General features: G+C 43.0%; 1 protein-coding gene across 1 annotated transcript; it reads left to right on the top strand.

Annotated features, from left to right (window-relative positions):
- The first annotated feature begins 5,056 nt into the window (after window positions 1-5,056).
- LOC149857894 (calcium release-activated calcium channel protein 1) lies at window positions 5,057-18,047 on the top strand. Its single transcript, XM_090063189.1, has 2 exons — window positions 5,057-5,292; window positions 14,423-18,047. The coding sequence occupies exons 1-2, from the start codon at window positions 5,179-5,181 to the stop codon at window positions 14,984-14,986; spliced, it is 678 nt and encodes a 225-aa protein (XP_089919315.1). The 5' UTR covers window positions 5,057-5,178; the 3' UTR covers window positions 14,987-18,047.
- Window positions 18,048-20,416: the final 2,369 nt, after the last annotated feature.

The raw sequence follows: 20,416 nt of genomic DNA, 5'->3' as shown, positions 1-20,416 counted from the left end.
AGTTAATATATTAATATTTTATTTTGGAAGATAGGCTACAGCACACTGTTAAAAAATCCTCTGCTTTTTTTTTAACTTGTTTTATATTCTAATTTTCCTCAAAGGTGCTAGATCCTCTTCACCAGAAACTAGTGGCTGGAGCTTTAAGAAAAACACTTCATATAGCAAGACTCCTGATAAAATCACAAGAGTGGTCATGCTGTTTACTCAGGCTGTGTGTGGGAACAGATTAATTTCACCCTTATTGAGCTCACAGACAAATTTATTTCCTGTTGGATAGAACAAGCCAGGCTGAAATCAGATCCTTGAATACTTTTTGTTTCCTCATAGACTGTAGTCTACCTGTTGGCATCCTAGCCTGGGTAGAGAGGGAAAGCTAGATATTTAACCATTCCACTGATGTAGGAAACTGTAAAACATGTGACACTAACTAGAGTGGATGAAAGCTTTTATGTGTAGAAAGTTCAAATATTACAACTGCAAGCTTGGTCCCATATCTTGAGTGCTATTGGACTGTATGTTTATCACAACTTCAGACTGCTGACAATTCTCTGTCACCTGCCTGTTGAATTTGTCACTCCTGCTGTATTGTCTTGAATGCAAAACTTTCCGTTGTTTCCATATAATGTAACAAAAGAATGGTTCTGTAAAAATTAGAACAAACAGAAGTGACAATTTGCATGTCTGCGTAAACATGCTTTAGAAAAGCTGATATGAACACACATATTTCTGCACCAAGTATTGAGTGATAAGCATATTAAGTGTTACAGGGTTATAATGTCTTTCTGAACTGTACCATACTGAGTCTTGTTCTAGGAAAAATGGGGGGAGTATAGTCTGACACAAAACTGCATGTACATCATTGCAGTAGTGTGTACACATCCTTCAACACCCTCTGGAGGGAATCCTGGAACTCAGTCAAATGTAGGCCATAGGTACAACTCCAACTAATAAGCAAGGTGAATCTCTATTAATTCTTAGCAGGAGTCAGGGCCAGCTCACGGGGGCATTCCACTCTTTAGGGTCAGCTCCCAAATGCCTCTTTAAGACGTTTATCCTTTTTTTGCTTTTTGACAGGAGGCAAAACTAAGTTTATTTTAAAACTCTAATGCTGGGCCTTGTAGGCCTAGCATAGGGCCTATTAGGTCTATTTTGATTTGGAAACATAGATGGGATGTGATATGTACAAACATGCATTAATTGGCTAGGGAATTAAATAGAGGGCTTGTACAGTGCACCAGAACACAGGCTTCTTGTCCCTTTCAATACCTTCCCTGCTACACAAAAAAAGTAAAAGATGGGCAGAGTAGAGCGACAAAGAGTTCAAAGCACTCTGATGTATGCCTGAGATCACAAAGGAAGTAAGCATCCTGGATTGCTTATTGGAAAGTCTCCGGTTTTTAATCAACTTTTAATCTTGCTTAGGCCCTGGAAAGCATTCATTAAATTGTATAGCAAACACACACAATCCTACAAGCAGCAGGATCCAAAAAACTACAGCAAGGGTATCCAACTTGTTAAGCAGCCCACTTTTGACATAACCTCTACCAAGAACAGATGATGTTTTGTTTATCTGAACAATCCTATCTTGGGTTTTTCTATAGCTCACAGAGCCAGAGTATTGGAGCGCTAATTAGGGCAATGGATAGACTTAACTAATGATGCATTCATAGCTTGTAATCATACCCAATTTTCCTCCATGCTATTAATTTTCACTTTCCAGATATCATTACTACATTTCAGATTTTTCATTGGACTCATAAATTACAATACAACATTGTTTTCAAATACAGAAAATCTGATTGTAGAAAATAGAGCATTTTTATGTGTTCCTAAATAAGATGTGGTAGTTTATTAAAGTCTTGAGTGTTTTTCATGGGTTGGCAGTCAGTTGTGCAGAATAGTCCCAATACATTTATTTATTTTCTGTGTATCTGTCATTAATTAAATTTCTACTTACAGAATTAGAAGTGAACAAAGAACAGTTTTATGAATACTTTGAATATATACAGAGCCTTTCATTCAAAGGGTTGTAAAGTTAAGTACACACAGCAATACTGAGATGCAGCCATGTCTTATTTGGAAAGCAGCAGTAAATCCATATTCAGTATATACCAAATATTCAGTATGTACCACAGCAAGAGAAGAAAGCGACATTTTTGGGGGAAAAAGGAGCCCAATTACAGAAAAATCCCAGTCTTACAGGTGCTGTTAGAGCTGTTTGTGTACAGCAGACAGGAACATAAAACTCTCTCGTCATACAAAGGTGCAGCTTATCTTCCAGAGAACAATGAAGGGCTGGGACAGTCCCGCTAAACTGGTCCCAGATAATGTAACTTGGAAGCATAGGGACTGATTTTTGTGCTGCAAAATGCTACCAAATCAGGATGGGAATAAAAAAAAGTGTAAAAGGACAAATAAAATTAATCTAGCAGTAACATTTCTATCTAATGCAACTAACAGTCATGCAAAACCCATTTATTTCTAGTATCTTAAATAAGAAGTTGTCCCCACCCCTCAGAGCCTATCCAAATCCACAAGGTCTTCATGACACAAGAAGTACCTTCATAGCTTTGTACTAGACCCCAATTTTCCTGTATCTTCTTCCTGGCTATGCTTGAGAAGTGCTATGCAACCTCTTTCTCTGCCTTGTCAGTTTGCTTCTCTGCATCTCACTTTTTTCCTTTGTGACAAACTAAAATAAGTATGATTTACCAGAGAGGGTAAATATGGAGGGGTCTTTATGTTCAAAATGCTCTAGAAGACATTAGTAGTACTATTACCCACTTCAGTGTGTCCAATACACTACTTTGAATATCAGTAAAAACAACTGAGGAGTACAATACCTGCATCATTTTGAAAGGCGCCTCCACAAAAATATCAAACTTCCTTCAGTTTTGCACTGGATCCAGCCTGCAAGCCATTCTCTCTCATCAGAAAAGATATGCATCTACTGACTATACACACTGAACTCTGAAAATCCAATGCATTCTGGATTAGTACAGAAGTTAACAGACTCATAAGACGGAAGTAGACTTGTTGCTATCTCAGGAAATTAAATGCTACATCCAAGGAGAATTGTGAATTTTTTTGCTGTTTTATATAATGTCAGCTCTCTGGGACAGTGGTTGTCATTTACTATATGTTTATATGACATTTGGCACCTCGACCTGGCTGCTTCTAGGCACATCCACAATGTAAATGCTCAGTAAGATTGTAGAACAATACAGTGCACCTCAGTCAAATCTGGTATTTTTGAAGATGTACCTGCTATATCAAAATCACTATAAAATGAAACAGCCAAATAAGAGTGATGTTTTGGAGCCTTGCCATGGCCATTAAAGATCTCCAAATCAGAGCTGTCACTGAAAAATTAATGTAAGCTGTTTATTATTAAACAAAGAGCCTCAATCTGTTTGAATGCATTACAAAGTGTGAAATGCACTAGCCGCATGGGAAGCACACTTTAATTGCACATTAACTGAAACTGTAAATTACTTTGAGAAATTAATGTTCACATAATGTAGCATAAGACCTAAGATATTTGAGAGTGTCGAAGAGTGAGTCACAGAAATAGAAATGGGACTTGGCAGGTCTAACTCCTGCCAATCAGCATGGCTGTTTTTTTACCATCGTAATGATTCTGAACCACAGTGCTCTGGCACCCCAGGGTGCCTTGAGATACTTTTGAGGGTGCTTTGGAAAGCCACATACTTCTGGGTGTGCAAAAATGATTCACAAGATAAATCCAGATTCTACTGAAAAATAAAGTCAATATGAGAGGTTTCCGTTGTATGAGACTCACCATTTAGTACAGCAGGTCTCAGGCTTTTTAGATGCGAGGCACCGCCAACAGACTGAAGGCACCCCTCACTAGACTCAAGGCTCCCCTCCACAACTTGTGTGAATCGAGTGGCGCCCATTTAAAGAACTAACGATGATTACAGCGCTTGACTCCTTGTAGAGGGGCCTAGCACTGACAGTGGGGCACTGGCCAAGCAGGCAAGAGCCTGAGCTTGCACTGCCTGTGTATCTCCTCCCACCTTGCGGCACCCTTCATAAGATTTTGCAGCCCCCCTCGGTGTCCTGGCACCCTAGTTGAGAATCACGGATTTAGTAAGATCATATTCTCAACTCCAGGTCTATTGAGGTCAAGGTCATTCTTAACTCAAGATCATACACAACTCAAACCTTTGCTGTTTTGCTTAACCACACTACAGAAACCTTCTGTGACGGCTCCGTCTTGGACTCCATTTTGTGGTATCGAAGAGCGAAAGGAACCATCCATTTACCCAATTCTAAAGCATCTGAATAGAGCTGAATAAAACTGGCCATTGCTGAGAATGATACACCCACGTGCAAAAAGACGGCAAGGTTGAGCAACAATGACATGACAAGCATAGTCAGTGTGCTATGCTGCTTCTCAGCCTGACTGGACCAGACCCAAAAGTGGTGTCCAGCCCATCCAGGGCCCCATGAGCGACGTGTGCCCTGGAAGCGGCGCGGTACAGCGAGGCCATCGCCCACAGGCAGCAGCGGTGGGGGCTGTTGGTGGCGAGCGGGAGCTCTCACAGGTGGCCACCGTGGCGGGGGCAGTGGCGAGGGCGTATGGGTGGTGTTGCGGTGGTGGGGAAGGAGGTGGCCTGCAGGCAGTGGTGGTGGTGGGGATGTGGTGGCGGGGAGTAGGGAGCTCCCGCAGGCGGTGGCGGCGGTGTGGTGGCAGCGACCACCTGCAGACACTGCCAGCAGCGTGGGCAGCGTCCAGCAGTGACCAGTGCAGTGACCGCCGGCGCCGTCGGGAGCGCCAGGGGCGGCGAGCGTCGGTGGCGCTTCCCTCAGGGGGCGCAGCGCCCGTGTGAGGAGGTGCACGCGCACCCCTCCACCTCGCCAACGCAGCCCCCCGCAGCAGAGGGCGCGGCGCTGGGGACGTGGAGCGCCGAGGACCCGCGCCTGACGAGACGGGCCCTCAGGCCGCGGAGGGCGCGAACACCGCTGAGCTGCCTCAGCACAGCCAGGGGGCGGGGCAAGGGCTGCGCGTGCGGGTGCGCGTGCGCGGGGCGGGGCGGGGCGGGGCCTCCCGGCTGCCCGAAGAGCCGGGCCGGGCGCCGCCATGACGCGGTAGCTGCTGCCGCCGCTGACCCGAGTCCGGCCGGTGCAGCCGGCGCTGCTGGAGGGCCCATGAGCCTGAGCGAGCACTCGATGCAGGCGCTGTCCTGGCGGAAGCTCTACCTCAGCCGGGCCAAGCTCAAGGCGTCCAGCCGCACCTCCGCGCTGCTCTCGGGCTTCGCCATGGTGAGCGCCCCCCCGCTCTCCCGGGCCAGTGCAGCGCCTAGCACCGCGCGGGGCGGTTTCACGTGTCTTTCTGCCGCCCTCAGCACTGCTCCCGTTGCAGCCAGCAGGTCGGGCTGCGATGGGACGCGTGGTAGACATGAGGTCTTTTATGAAACCAAACCAGATTTTTGCCCCCCAAAATTGTTTCGTGGCCCGCGACGCCGCGCTCCTGTTCGACATCTCTTAAGTCCTGCCCACGAATACGGCGGGGGGGGGGGCGATGCTCCGTGGGGGTGCCCGGAAAGGGTCTCGAGGTCCCCAGGGTGCTGTGGCACCCTGCTCCCTTGTCATCTTGCTTGCTCGCTTCTCTGCCACTTGTCCCGTTGCTCTACTCTGGCGATGAGGAGTCCTGCTCGTGTAGCCGGCGGTGCTGTGTTCTGCTTTATTTAACTCCTCTTCTTTTGTTTTTTTTTAAATTAGAGGCAGTTTCCTCAGGATAGGTTCGAGTGAGTTGCAGTGCTTCACGTAGGATAGGGGGAGCGAAATAAAGTGCCTTTTGAAACCCAGTTGGTAACTCTGACAACCTTGGAGCCCTCTCATTAGAAACAAAACAACGGCTCTGCCTTCGCAATGAAGGCATGCCGCTGATGGGGGGGAGGGAATCCAACTTGTGTATGAAGCATTTTTCCTAGCGCTTGCCCTGCGTAATGCGAGCGGCTGCCGTAAATGAAAGGGGGTAAGACAGTTGTTTTTTCCTCGTCTTCCGTTTTGAAGTGTTTGATGGCACCACTGAGAATACGTGAGGTGTTTTTTTCTCATGTGTGACACTCTTTTTCCAGCAGCAGCCGGGAGGAAGGGGTATTAAAGGGGGAGGGGAGGGGAGAGGGAACCTTGCATTTCATGGATTTTTAGGGTCAGAAGGGACCTCGGTAGATCATCGAGTGTGACCCCCTGCCTTGGGCAGGAAAGAGTGCTGGGGTCAGATGGTAATGAAATCCCAAAGAAAAGGGGGGAAAAAACATGGGGCTAAAGGACAAATTCACAATGTTTTAACTTAAAGACTGATTCATGTGACTGTGTCCCTTTTAATTGCCTAATGTTTTTCCCCAAAGATTGCAATATCTCCAAATCTTATTTTTGAAAGGAAGATCTTGGCATATGAAATATCGATTAAAACATAGATGTTTATGTTTCTTAGCATCTAGAGAACCCTTTAATGTTCTCTTCATTCCTGAAAAGGTTTATTTAATATTACTATTTTCTTCTGCATATATTTTAGAATGCCTTTTTTTTTTTTTCTCCTTTGTTCTTTGTTCATGTGGGCGTGCTCCCTGTTATAGCAGCCTGGAGCCAGAGTTATTTGAAGTGAGAGCTAACGTAATGGTCTACAACAGGGGTGTCCAACCTTTTTGAATGTGGTGCCGGATCATGAACTTTTTATCACCCAGTGAGCCAAGCTATATTCAAAGACCTCACAGGAAGCAATATCACATTTCCCGCCCCCCCCAGTACAGTATTTACTTTCTGTTCCCATTGCAGTACCTTGGGCCTCAGAAAACAGCTTGGAGGGCCACCGCGGGTCATATGTTAGACAAGCCTGGTCTACAATACTATGATTCACTACTTCTATAGTCTGTCATTCAGCAAAAAATGCATCACATCTAAATCTGCGTCTTACAGGTCTGGTTTTTACACTGAATGAGAGAAGCAAAATGTTTCTAGCTTCTTAGGTTTATATTGTAGTTAGAACAATGGCACTTAAAATGAGGATGCTGTTTCGAAACACAGTTACTAGTGCAGAACAGTGTCCTGACGGTCAAATAAATGTCACTGTCGTTCTTCAATGGCTAAAAACAGAATACAACTCTTCAGAGCCATTGGTAGATTGTCATTCATTTGACTGACAAGCAACTGTGTTAGAGCAGTGGCACAGATGAGTTTTTTCTCACTGGGTAACATGCATCAGGCCAACAATTAATGTTAGTAGCACTGCAGTTATTCTTTCCATCTGCACATTCTGGTGCAGCAGAGTAGTTTTTCACTGCAGCTTCTTGTCTCGGTGTTTTGTCCTAGCTGTGATAGGAGGTGCAGGGTTTTTTGTTCATTACCACCTGTTTTCCATATCTTAAAAAAAAATTTTTAAAAAGGGCTGGGGGGTAGTATGACAGATTAAATGGCTCGCAACTCTGGAATTGGTAGGAAATTTGTAAGACCATGGAGACACTGCTTGTTTGCACAAGGAGCCCAACAGCATGATCCTACTTAGGTCCTGGATTTGTTGTAACTCTATGCAGTATGGACCATTTCAGACAAACAAAATAAATCCTTTGCTATGTTGTGCTGAGGGTGTGACTTCTGTGTTTGCACTGTGTAATGTCCTGTAGTTGCCAAGTAGTACTAATTACCCTGGTAACTTAGGATAAACCCACTGTTTGGTGTATGAGCAGAATCTCTCTCGTAGTGAGAAATGATTGTGTGAATATTCATCATGTTTGAACGTTCAGGAAATTGCCTCTCAGCGTCAACATTTTGGGGTTAATAAGCTGCCTTTGGGAATCAGTTCTTGACTCTGTTCCTTCCTTGTTTAAGTGAGACCCCCAAATCCTGCTATTAGTGGAGAAGACCATTTAAAAGTTTAATTTAAAAAAATCCTTTCATTTAAAAATGAAAAATTCAAGAAGCCTACAAATGTTTGGTGTCATGAAAATGTTTCTTGTACAGTTAAGCATCCACATCTTGTTTTTGGAAAGTTTTCTGTGAAAACTTAGGGGCTAAATTCTGTCTGTGCTGTTGGCATCTTAAAGGTCTTGGTCTTTTTCAGAGGGAAGATATGTGCCTAAAGCCAGCGGGTGAGTGTGAGGGCTGATTTTTAGGGGCTGCCAACATTACGGTTCAGCCATGGAAGGGAACTTTAATTAGAGTTTAGTTTTAACTCAATCTGAGTAAGGCTGCCCTGCTTTCTGCTTCCTACCCCATCTGCTGCTGTGCTTCCTGCCCCCTTCCTTACCTGCCATGTGCCCCACACGGGGGCTGCTCATGCCACAGGTTGGCCACCTGTGCTTTAAAAGATGGCTTACTGCCTCTCCTTTGTTTCTAGTTCCCTCTTAAGAGCTTGGAAATAACGTTTGCCTTTGTCCATCATGTGGCTGTGGTTTGTTTCCAGTGTTACAGAGATGGTCGTGGTCAACTTCTCATTGTGGATGCTGGAGCATTACTTGCTATGTGCAGTAACTATAAGCAGAGTATTCTGTTCTTCTACAATTAAAGCTGTTTACTAAAAGAATATAGTCTAGACAAAAAACGTGTGCATTTATAATCCAGTGCTGGTGGGTTATAGCACTAGTTTTAAATCCTGGGAATTTATATACTTAAATTATCGTTTCTCTGACTCTTCCTCCACTTGTTGCTTATTTGTACTCTTACATTTTGCTTTGCTTGAGCATTGAAGACGGGCTAGTCAGTACTGCCCTTTAAACAGTGTTCAATTGGCAAGTTCTTATGAACTAGTGCAATGCTATGGTATTTGGGTTGCAGATACTATAGGGAAATTCTTAAGTTTTAGTAGTCCTTGAAATAACTTCATGAATGTAAAAAGATTTTTTTTGATAAAGGTACTTATACTGCAATACAGTAACAAGACTACTGATTTATGTATGCAGTTCTCTAGCATCTGGGAGGTATTATCTACTGAATGATATTGATGAGCTTCTTAAATATAACTGGTGATTCAAACTTCGACTGTGTTGTCATCTAGCTATTAGTATACAAGCTTTTGCATCCAAGCAGTTTAAGAGGAACAACCCACTCTTGCCCTTTTGAAGTGTGTCAAATACAATCTTCTGAAGTCATTCCTCAGCTGTCAAGACTTCTAAAAACAGAACTGCACCAATAAAGATTTAAGAAAGTATTTCTATAATCCATATTTAATTTGCAGCTGCACCCAATCAAGATTAGAGTCCCAAGGGGCCTAGATCAGTGGTTCTTGGTTTAGATGACGACATCTTCCCTCCTCCTCTTTCTCACGTTTGGCTGATTCACAGATCTGAAGGCCATGGAGAGCAGCTGTGATGTGAGATCTGGTCTATGCCAGTGCAGTTCTGCAGGGCACATGAATCGGGTTCTGTAGCTGTACTGTCACATCACTACTGCAGCAGTCCATCGCAAAGTTGACCATAAACTTCTGGGACTGGATCTTCACCTTACCCTGATTGGAGAACAGTGCGGTCCCCAAATCGTTTTGGGGGGCTGCCTGTGTGTATTTGATAAAAAGCATTGTGAAACCTGAAGGGTGGGTGGGGAAACGAAAACAGCAGATTTATATAAATCTTTTTATAGCCAACTGAAAGATAACGTGGCTTTGAGTGTGGCTGAGTTGCTGCAAACACTCTTTTTTTCCCCATCTCCTGCAGGGTGTGTTTGGCATGTTAAATCCATTGAGTTTTACCTAGCTGTGCATTAGTGCTGGTGTTTGATGTTAACACAAAGGAAAGAAGACACGAGTGGGTCTGTATTGGTTGTGACCCATATGGGTCGGGCCCATTACCCCAGAGGAGCTGCTGCCTTGGGATGGGGCAGGAAGTCCTTTATAAATAGTTCTCAAATAATACAAATATGCGTGGCTTAGCAAATTCTGTTTCTTTTCCTCTTTCCGTAGAAAGTGACTAGCTGACTTCTGAACCAGATGTAAATGTGTGACTTGGCCAAAACCTTCCTGAAACAATGGTCCCTGTCCTTGTTCATGCAGATGGGAGCAAAAATAGATTACGTTTCCTCTGTCTTGAAGTATAGACCCCTGCTCTAAAACTCAGCCCTGCAGGAAGGAAGGGCTGATGGCAGTTTGTTATCTTTAATCTCTCTCTTGTTTTCCTGTAACACAAGTGGATGTTCACGGTTACCTTTATCTTTCCCCTTCAAATTCACTTTTTAAGTCCTAAAGAGGTGCATGTATAATAGCAATCCCCCTTGTTGCTTGTGGGTGCCTCTTACTTGGTTTGGAGAGTGTACAAAGCTCCTGTTTTTCTTTAGCCTATTGTTTTCTCATTCTTTGTTTTGCACTCTGCCAGCTTTTGGCTTCATTTAGTTCTCATTCTCCCTGGGCTGACTCGCTCTTTATTCCAGTCTTTTTCTCAGAAGAAAATGTTCCCCACATCAGTAGTGAAACTTCAAACCCTGTACTGTCCTGGAATGAGTCCAGATGTTAACCTACAGATCTGTGCCTTCCAACACCTGCAAATGGTGCTGAAATGGGAAGCAGAATATTAATTCACTGACTGTTGCCTTTGTGGTGCTGAACCAAGGGGCAGGCCAAGGAAGTCGTTTCTACCAAACTGCAGTAGATACGCAGACTTCTTTTACAGTCTCATGTCCAGCTGCAGCTTCTTTCTAAGCTGTTTTTTATTTTTCTGTTGCTGGGGGAAACTGTTATTACTATTAGTAAATTGTTACTGACTCCTTGCCAAGCATTGGAGCGCTGATTGCTATTGTCAGAAACACATAATGTTGTTTCTATCCAAGAGCACTTAAAAACACTGTATGTTGTTAGCAGAAAATGTTCGTTAGGCCACTCTGTGCCAAACTGTGCAGTAAGGGACAATGCAGCATTATACACAAGGAAATGATTTGGACTCACTTCTGAACTGTTAAAGTGTAACTGGAGTTGGCTTACAACTGCTTCCACAGGGCAAGCTGTCCGTGTTTGCAACAATGGGACAGGGTCTTCCCTTCATGTCAAATCAAGAATTCAAATGGGGATTTTTCAGGGGAGTCAACAGTAGTTATGTGCCCAAATCCAGTCAAATTTTAATAAGATTTGGCTGCCTGCCTCCTGTAGGCTGCTTTGAAAGGCCAGTCTCAAATTTTGACAGTGTAGGCCTTAATTTTGTCAAGCAGCTGTATTTCAGTCTTGGGGCGTGTCAAGGGATGCATTGGATCTTGCAGGTATATCAGTAAACTGACATGTCACAAGGAAAGATATTTTTGTTGCAGTCATGATGGTTGCAGAATGGGACTTGAGGGGGAAGGTGTCTAAAGGAACCTTTAACAGGGAAAAAGTGTGCTTGTAGCATTTAGGATTGATACCAATACCACCACACAGGGCACTGCTGCCAGTGGCCCAAGTGCTGGCTGAGCTCCCAGGTCCCTTCCAACCTCTGTCACTTCCCAAATGGTGCCAACTCATGCTCCCTTTCCAGACCAGCAGAAATCATCTCCCACCATTGGTCTGCTGCTTCTCGACTAATCTTTTCCTGGCTTGGCACCCGAAAGAGCTAGTTTCTATTCTGCTGGTTTTTCTGGGCGATAGTTGTGTTGGTCCAAGCTAACCAAAAGAGTGGTACTTGGACCAGCTGTAAAAGTGGTTTGACACCTAGTTGAAACACCTGTGCCTAAAAAACACCAAAACATGGAACCATCCAAGGTAATTCATTAAGTAGGGCATTTATTGTGAGTGAGAGGAAAATAACACCCTTCCTGCTATGTGATTTATTTGGTCATGCCTCTTTCAATGGCGTTACAGGTGCATGACAGAAATCTCCTATGTTCTGATACAATTAGAGGCTTCCTGCACAATTAAAACTTACTCTACTAAGCAACCACATTAGTAGTATCCTGTCTCTAAACTGCAGGTACCACTCTGCCCTGCCTTCTGCCTAGTTTCAGACTAATTGGGCTGACTACCTCTCTGTTCTATAAACTGCAGGTCTTGCCTTTGTGGATGAAGCTAAGGCAGGGGTAGGCAATCATTTAGGGCAAAGGGCTGCTTATTGAGTTTTGGCAAGCCATCAAGGGCCACATGACAGGCAGCCGAGGGCACATGCATATTAATTTTCTGAATTTTTTAGGGTCCCCGTGGGCCGGATAGGATGGTCTGTCAGGCCACATCTGGCCCGCAGGCCACGTTTTGCTCGTCCCTGCGCTTAAGGTATAATTTATTTACATTGGGTTACAAGGCATAGTGCGTTTCTTTAACGAGATCCTTGAAAGAATCCAATGCCATAAACATGGGGAGAAGGCAAAGTTATAACACATCTGCCATGGAGAAAAGTTATTTTTCCTGTCACCCACTTCTCTACTTCTCTATAGTTTATTGTGTCCTAATAGTCCATCTCTGCAGGATCAGATACAGAGCTAAAAGACTGAGTCTAAATGCTGTTTCACCCAAACTGGTTCCTTAACAGGTTGTGTGCACTGGGGAATATGTATTAAATCAATTTGGAAACAGTGTTGGAGCTGTTAGATCCAGTACGTTCACAATTCAGGATTGACTAATTGTACACAAAAAAGAGGAAGGAGAATTTCCTTCCTCTTCCTCCTCGTGTTCATGCTTAGACAAATGGGTTTGGAAGGAGAAACGAGCCTCCTCTTGAACAGAGGTAGGCTAGAATTATAAAATATTGGTGCCTGACTTTCAAGATGAGACGGTTTTAACTAGCATCCCATGGAGATATCAACTCACTGATGTGAGACTTCCTCTTCAAGCGTAAAGGAATTTAAATAATGGATCCTTAATACGCGATTTCCTAAAAAGCATCCAGTCTTTTCCATCTTATGAAGCTTGCTTTTTAGTAGGCTTAGAGTCTGGCTTCCAATGTGTTTAAAGTATTAGCATAGAGGATCTGAGCAATTTCTAAGTAAAGAGATGTTTTTGAGGTTTAAATAGATTTGCCACCTTAGCTGTCAAGCTCAAGACAAGCACTAGTAAGGTAATGGAGGAAAGGAATTGGATTGATATGCATAGAAACAAGATCCTTTGAATGAATTTGGGCTCTACAGGTAGAATGTAGCTGCTTGGCTGCTGACAGTGCTGGGTAAGCCACAGCATCCTGCTGAAGTCCTTGGGACAGTAACGAGCAATGCTGCAGAGAGAAGGTAGCATTGTGATTGAGAAGCTACCTTTGCACTCAGTTTCATCTAACTCCAGTTCAGTGTGGTCCAGTTGATGCTTTTTGTCTATAGGACAGTGTTTGAAAGAGCTATTCCTGGTGAAAGTGCTTCATGCGGTGTCCAAGGGAGTGACTGCAGAGACAGGTGTGGGTATTCCTTTCCTTGGGCTTGTTTTTCCCCCCAAATTTTATTTTTCACAGTTGAAAAACCGTAGGTTGTGTGTTTTAGGTTTTTTAAAAACAAATATCACTGGATACCAAACTGTAAGCGATAAGGGACCGCCTGTTCTTTTCACAAGTGTATTGTAACATGTGGAATTATTTACTGACCGTGCTTGAAACTCTCATTGAAAAAACATTTTTGGCAGCAGACCTTGAATGCATGTTGAAACAAGTTTGTCTAAAAGCACAGGTTGGCTAATGCATCCTGTGCTTTAGCTGTTGGGATTTGTAGTGTCATCAGATATCTCAGTGTAGACATGCCATGAAACTGGACATCTAAGTAGACTAAGCTTGATGCAGCTAAGACAAAGCAGTGAATGTTAAGTGTCTTGTTGCTACTTGTGGCCCCATTTTGTCTTTGCTTCTGTAGCTTGCTCTCTTCATCGTGCTCATCCAAGAACCTGCGTTTCATAACGTGCTTCATTTGACTAACCTCTGTTTTGTTGTGCCAAGTACTTCTTGGAGCCTCCTTTGCTCCTGCATTTGCGATTAAGCGGAGGAATTTTAAATTGAGAGTCCTGATATGAGTGGAAGCAAGGTAATCTTTTTGGTGAAGGGCTTCTGTTGTTTGGGAATTTGTGTCCACCCCTTTTGGCTTTTTTGCTGAAGTGCTTTTGGAGTTGGAAGCACCAAGGTTACTGCCAGTCGTTCCATTTATTTTTTATACTCTTTACAGCTCAGTAAAAGGTAGATCTGAGAACTTGTCTAAACGGAGTGTCCCGTTTCACAACGCAGACCCCAGATGATTAAATGTTTCAACTGCAGCCAACATGAACAGAATCTTTTCAAATGGAAAGCTTTCTTGGTTTTCAGTTTAGACTTTGCTGCGGTGTTTGGAGCCCAGACTTTGCAGCATTGTGTATGAGAACCGGTGAATGATGTTGACAAGTGTGTTTTTCATTGTCCCAGCTTGAATGGTGAGAATGAAACTGTATTGTTAAATGCTGTATTATCCTAAAATGGAAATGTTTAAGCCTCCTTGTGCATAGTCAAATACTGTACACTTTCGGATATTCCTTTACTCATTTTTATTTCTTCTTCCTTTCCAGGTGGCTATGGTAGAGGTGCAGATAGAGTCCAATACTGCCTACCCTGCAGGTCTTTTGATTGCTTTCAGTGCGTGTACTACTGTGCTTGTTGCAGTTCATCTTTTTGCCCTCATGATAAGTACCTGCATCCTTCCAAACATAGAGGCTGTGAGCAATGTGCATAACCTCAACTCTGTAAAGGAGTCCCCTCATGAGCGCATGCACCGGCACATTGAGCTCGCCTGGGCGTTCTCCACAGTCATTGGCACTCTGCTTTTTCTGGCAGAGGTGGTGCTGCTGTGTTGGGTGAAATTTCTTCCGCTCCAGAACCCTGTTGTTCCAGTCCCTAATGCCACTTACACCATGACCCCTGGAAAGGCAGCAGCCATTGCCTCAACATCCATCATGGTTCCTTTCGGATTAGTTTTCATCGTATTTGCGGTCCACTTCTATAGGTCGCTGGTGAGCCACAAAACAGACAGGCAGTTCCAAGAACTGAATGAACTTGCAGAGTTTGCACGGCTTCAGGATCAGCTGGATCACAGAGGCGACACCATGCCACCTCCTGGCAGTCATTTTGCATAAAACCTGTACTATTTTCTTTTTCTCTTCTTCTTTTTTTTAAATCTGCTTCTCAGCTTCTGCTATGTTAACTCCCCCATGCATGAATTGCCTGTACTGTCTATTTGTTTTCAAAGAGAGATTTAGAAGCACTGTTTCAGTTTTTCACAGTAGAAAGCACCAAACATTGCACTATCCAGTTATCCAGAAATGCTATGACATGTAGAGGGCTGGGTGTTGAGGCATGGCCATATTGAGCATGCTTTTCTCATCCCTCCTCCTGCTGGATTATTCAACATCAGAAGGAAACAGTGGCTGTGTAAATGTGTCAGGAAAATTTAAATTCTAAGTCTTGGTGTTCAATGGGGTGGGTTGGGAAGCCTGATTTCTCCCTTCATTTGATGTTGGTGTTTGCTAGAACGTATTGCTTGTCCAGTACATGTTGCATGGGAAGATACAAATTACTTGGGACATGCAGTAGTTAGCACTCTGCTTCAGTGCTAGTGCTGAGCTTGCTAAAAGTCTGATCTTGCTAAAAGATGCTGGAAGTGAAAGCTTTCCCTACCTCCCTTTTCCCTAGGCCTCCCCAAGTCGTATTTTGCTGCCAGGTAATTACTCCTAGCACCATTTGCTGTGGCAGCTATGAGTTATCTAACCCTTCAGGACCAGTCTTTTTATGATGTGATATGAGCCACATCAGTAGGACTGAGGCCCTACCTGTATTCTTCTTTGGAAGAAAATGTACAGAAAAGCAATAACTGCTGTAATATCTTTGAGCCAGCACATGTTATCTGAAAAGATAAAAGTGCTTGTTTCTATTTAGGAACCTTTTAAAAAAAGAAAAGAAGAAAGCTAAATGGAAATTATCACTGGACTTTTTTTTGCTTGAGAACTTGTTGCTAGTAGTGTGATTGGGGGGGTGTTTATTGGGGAGGGATCCTATCCATGGCAAAAACTGGTAGACACCTAATTATGTCAGAACAATTGCTGTTCTTCCAAGCCAAAGTAGCAATTATTTTCTACTTTTTTGTATAAAAATATATTTTGAATAAATTCTCTGCTACAGACAGTAAAAGGCACTTAAAAAGTCTGTGTTAGATTCCCAAGTAATTAACTATGCCTTGGTTTTGTTGGAAAAAACTGCTTGCTCAAATGTTGGTGTATTTAGGATTTTAATAATTTTTGTCTTCTATGATCATGCTTCCAAGAGGTGCTGGAAGACTACTACTTTCTATATAGATTTATTTATGAAAATGGGTGATTTGTAATACTGCTGCTTACTTTTTTTTAGACACGTGCATCTTTAATAGAATGAGGCTACTGTTTTTAACTTCAAGCTGTTATCTCAAATTTCAAAGTTTCTTCCTCGAATATATTGTATAGTTCCTCAGGTGAAAACTTCTTTTCACTGACTTAAATGAGAAGGGTTATTTTGCCTGAGGACTGCAAGTTTTGTCCCTGATTCTTTCAGAGTGGGTTTGATTCCAGGTCTGTTTACGAGTAAATGTTTTTTGCAGGGTTTTCCTGACATTGCTGAAAGATGAAAGTGATTTGGTTTTAATGTGAAAAGGAATTTTTTTATTTATTTATTTTTTAAATCCAGGAAATACTGATTTGTGACTCTTCAAATCCACTGGAAAAGAACAGGGACCCCACTCAGCTTATGCTAGAGAGGGTAATCCTGGAATTTTGAGATTTATTATATCAAATTCAGCCTGATGGAAGTTGTGCCTTTTTTATGCCTGGTTTAAATTTAGTCCATTACACCCAGCCCCTTTATTCCCAGATATCTCAATGCGCTTTATAAATAAGGTCCTAATTTTGCAAAGAATTCCTGTCACTGAAGTGAATGGGACTAGTTTCTTGGAACCACACTTGCTAGACAGGCTACACCAAAAGTGCAGTTTATATTCAGAAGTGATGTCAAAAGAGGAGTACCATGGTTGTCTTAAACAGTCTTGGATCCAGTATACTTTTGTTAATTAGCAAGAAAAAAAGAACGCTTCCCAAATGCCATCCCCCACAATTTTTTCTTGGACTCTGAAAGTTGAACTGGATTCATTCTGGTTCTGATGTTGCTGGCTTATAGTCTTTGTAGCCGAAATAAAATGAATGATTTTGTTTATGACCAGAATCCTTCCAGTTGTGCCACAGCTGTTCCATCCTACAGTGCTGATGGGATTAAATTAGTAAACATTTACCTCAGTTGTTGGAGCAGCACTCTAAACCAGTTATGCAAATTGTAGCAGCCTAGGCCTAAACTCTAGTCCAGTGATTCTCAACCAGAGCGGCGGGACAGAAGTGCAGGCTACAGATCTTCCCTGCCTGGTTCTGGCAGGGAACCCTGAGTCTAATGAGAGGTGTCTTGAGTCTGTCAAGGATGCCTGAAATCAAAAAAAGTTGAGAGCCACTGATCTAGCTTCCCATCCTCTAGTAAGATTGACAGTACTAAAGCTAACAATATCTACCTTTTCCTGGGGAAACTAGCTTTTTCCAAAGCCATTGTAAAGCCAGCCTGAATTATTTGCACTAGTGTACAAAACAGAATCAAAGTGACACTATCAAGTATGGACATACTTCCCGCTGAAAATGTTGTGTCCACAATTGCAACTCGTAAAATGATTGTGAATGAGAAGTTAGCACTTTTTTTCCCAGCTCGTTCCATGTAATCACTTTCACTGTTTGCCTGGACAAGTAGTCTGTATGTTGCAGGTCTTTCATACAGCAGTAGAGGAAAATGGGGAGCTACAAGTAACACTGTCCTTTTAAGTGAGTGTCATTATGACCATATGTTTTCTGACTATAACTGCACTTTTAAACACAGCTCTTGTGTTTCTTCCATTTGACAACTGGGTAAATGGCAGAGTTGTCTTGTGCAGCCATGCACCTGAGTGGCAGGCAAACAAAAGGCCAGAACTTACATTGCCAAGTGTGTGCTCTAAACATTAGAGCACACCATTTTGGTTTTATTCCTTATTTATACTAATGGTATTAAGCATTTACCTCAGACACTTTAAACATCAGTTACTGTATACAGCTTTTACTTGGCTATAAATGACTTTATAATAAATAAAAATATACTTGGTTGGCATGGTTATTTTATCTTGTCAAGGTGCCAGACAATGCACACCTTCAGTACTTGCTGTAACCCCAGATTCCTGTGGATGTCCTCTTAAACATGTTCAGTGTTTAGTCATTCAGAGTGTCAGATACCAGGTTCTCTCTAGTCTTCTAGACAAAGGCATAATCCTTTCTGGCTGCTAGTAAGCATAACAAGCTTAATATAGTCTCAGCATGTTTCCTAATTCTGACACTGCTTGTTTCTTGGGCTCTTGGGATGAAGAATTATGTTGGTATTATTCTCTATGGAGTGTCTGAAAAAGAAGACCCTTACTCAATTGAGAGCCAGGAAAAGTTAAAAGAACGGTAAACAAAGTGATCGATATTTGGAAGTGTGGTGTAAACAGATAATCTCATGATATGGTCCCTGACTCATAACACTGGCTCTTGTTCTTGTTGACTGATTGCAATGCCACATGCAAGTAGTGTGCTCTGGTACATACCACCAACACATACAAAACCTAGTGGCAGTGTGCTAACCAATATAAAAATGAAGCTACTGGTGTGGCTCCACTGACTTCAAAGTAGCAATCCCACTTGAAAGATATGACTTACTGGGTGTGTCTACACATCACCGTATTTTAGTACTTCCTTTTGGAAGTACTAAAACACGGCACAGTAACTGCCCCTACTGCACCTGTACAGGCGGCGCATGTGAAGATTTCCCTGCTACATTGCCATAGTGGTGCACTATAAGCAGGGACTGCGCTGCTACAGCAACATAACCATCGCGTGTAGACTCCCATGAACATTGTCTCTGCAGGGTGGCGTAGTGCATCACTATGTCGCCATACGGCAACATGTAGGTGCACGCACTGAAGACCAGAAGGATGTGATGATAGACTTGCTGCTAAAATCGGCAGTGGTGAGTTTTGGGCACAGAGTGGTTAAATTTTCTCATCCTTATTTGTATTAAATGTAGAGAGAAAGATGCAATCTTATATCAATGGCGGGGGTGGGGGGGAATTAGAACTTTGTTTGTTCCAGTGCCTGTTTTGGTTTGTTGCAACATCCGTTCCCAGATCTGTCAGCCCTGCTTGACATTTGTGTGAAGCTCAGCTTCTGTGTGCAATGGTGGGTTCTACCATAAGTGTCGTTATGGGAGGTGAGAGGGGTGCAGGGAAGAGGTGCAAGAGAGGGCATTTTGTTTTTTTTCTAATGTTCCAGTTTGCTACAGCATGTTGGAGAAATCTTGCCTCCCATCTCATGTGCAAGTGGGAAAAGGCCCTGAAAAGAAGTAACTTGTACTGAGCTAAGACATTGTGCCCATCTCTCCCAGTTGTTCAATGAAAAAGTTCACTCTGCAGAAGTGAGTATGGTCATGTGACCGGTGCAGCTGGGTGTCATGATCTGGCTAGACTGCAGTACTGAAGCTAAATCAGAGGGCAGATTAAATAGATGATGCAAGTGTGGCTCTATAGGCTGTGCAGAGAACTCTAACTCCAATTTACCTTGTTCATCCACAAAAAGCTTATTCACTCGGGCTTGAATGAGAATACTCCTCAAAGGTGCAAAGGCTTAGTCATTGCATTCAAGCTCAGCTCAAAAAAAAAGTATCCTGTAAGATAGTGGGGTGTTTTTGAAAAGAAACCAGCACTGTTGGGTCAGTTCTATTTAATTAACTGGACATGGAGAGCAGGGATAGCACCTGGTGCTCTTGCTTTAGAGTTAGCTGTTCCACTGACGACTAACTTCATGCCACTGTGATGCAGGAGTCCTGAGTCTGAGTCAGGCTGCAAACCAGACTTGTGTTTGTTTAGTTAGTATATAATCCAGCAAAAAAATTATTCTTATAAAGTGCCAGGACAGCTACCAGGAATTTGTAAGCTGATTTTTAAATCCAACAACTACCATCATTGAACTGTACTAGGAAGAAATTCAGGCTGCTGTAACTGCTTTCTTCTGCGGCCACCAGTAGACATGGTCTTGTTCTTCAATAGTAGGCTGACAACTGTCAGCCATGTCTCCGGCTGATGTGAGTATGCAATGCTGGCATCTGCGCATCCCTTATTTAACACTAGGACTAAATTAACTTAGTGTTTGTGGCTTGAAGAACAGAAAATAGGCATCTTCCAAGATTCTGCCATGACTCAAATTCTTGCAACTGGAAGACAGTGTAAAGGGCGTGTGCTTGGCTTTCAGTCTATTTGACTGTATTGTATGCCATTAAAACAGCCTAGAAGTTGGTTTCCTGTTTCAAAAGAGAGAGCCACTAACTTTAGTATATTTGTGGGCAGGATTATTTCTTCCTACAAGGTCTCTTCAGCTTCCAAACTCACAAGCAAAATAATTCATTTGGAAATATGAATACAGAAAGAAGTCCACACAGACAGT

This window comes from Crocodylus siamensis, chromosome 9 (genome assembly GCF_052110815.1).
Source record: "Crocodylus siamensis isolate JL-2025a chromosome 9, ASM5211081v1, whole genome shotgun sequence".
Classification (NCBI taxonomy): Eukaryota; Metazoa; Chordata; order Crocodylia; family Crocodylidae; genus Crocodylus; species Crocodylus siamensis.
Note: the sequence above shows the minus strand (reverse complement) of the source record. Positions and strands in the feature narration are given on the sequence as shown.

Bases quoted from the DNA above. Each gene is read 5' to 3' on its own strand.
- LOC149857894 (XM_090063189.1), top strand. From the start codon at position 5,179: ATGAGCCTGAGCGAGCACTCGATGCAGGCGCTGTCCTGGCGGAAGCTC. The intron at 5,293-14,422 runs GTGAGCGCCCCC...CTTCCTTTCCAG, and splicing joins TGCTCTCGGGCTTCGCCATG to GTGGCTATGGTAGAGGTGCA.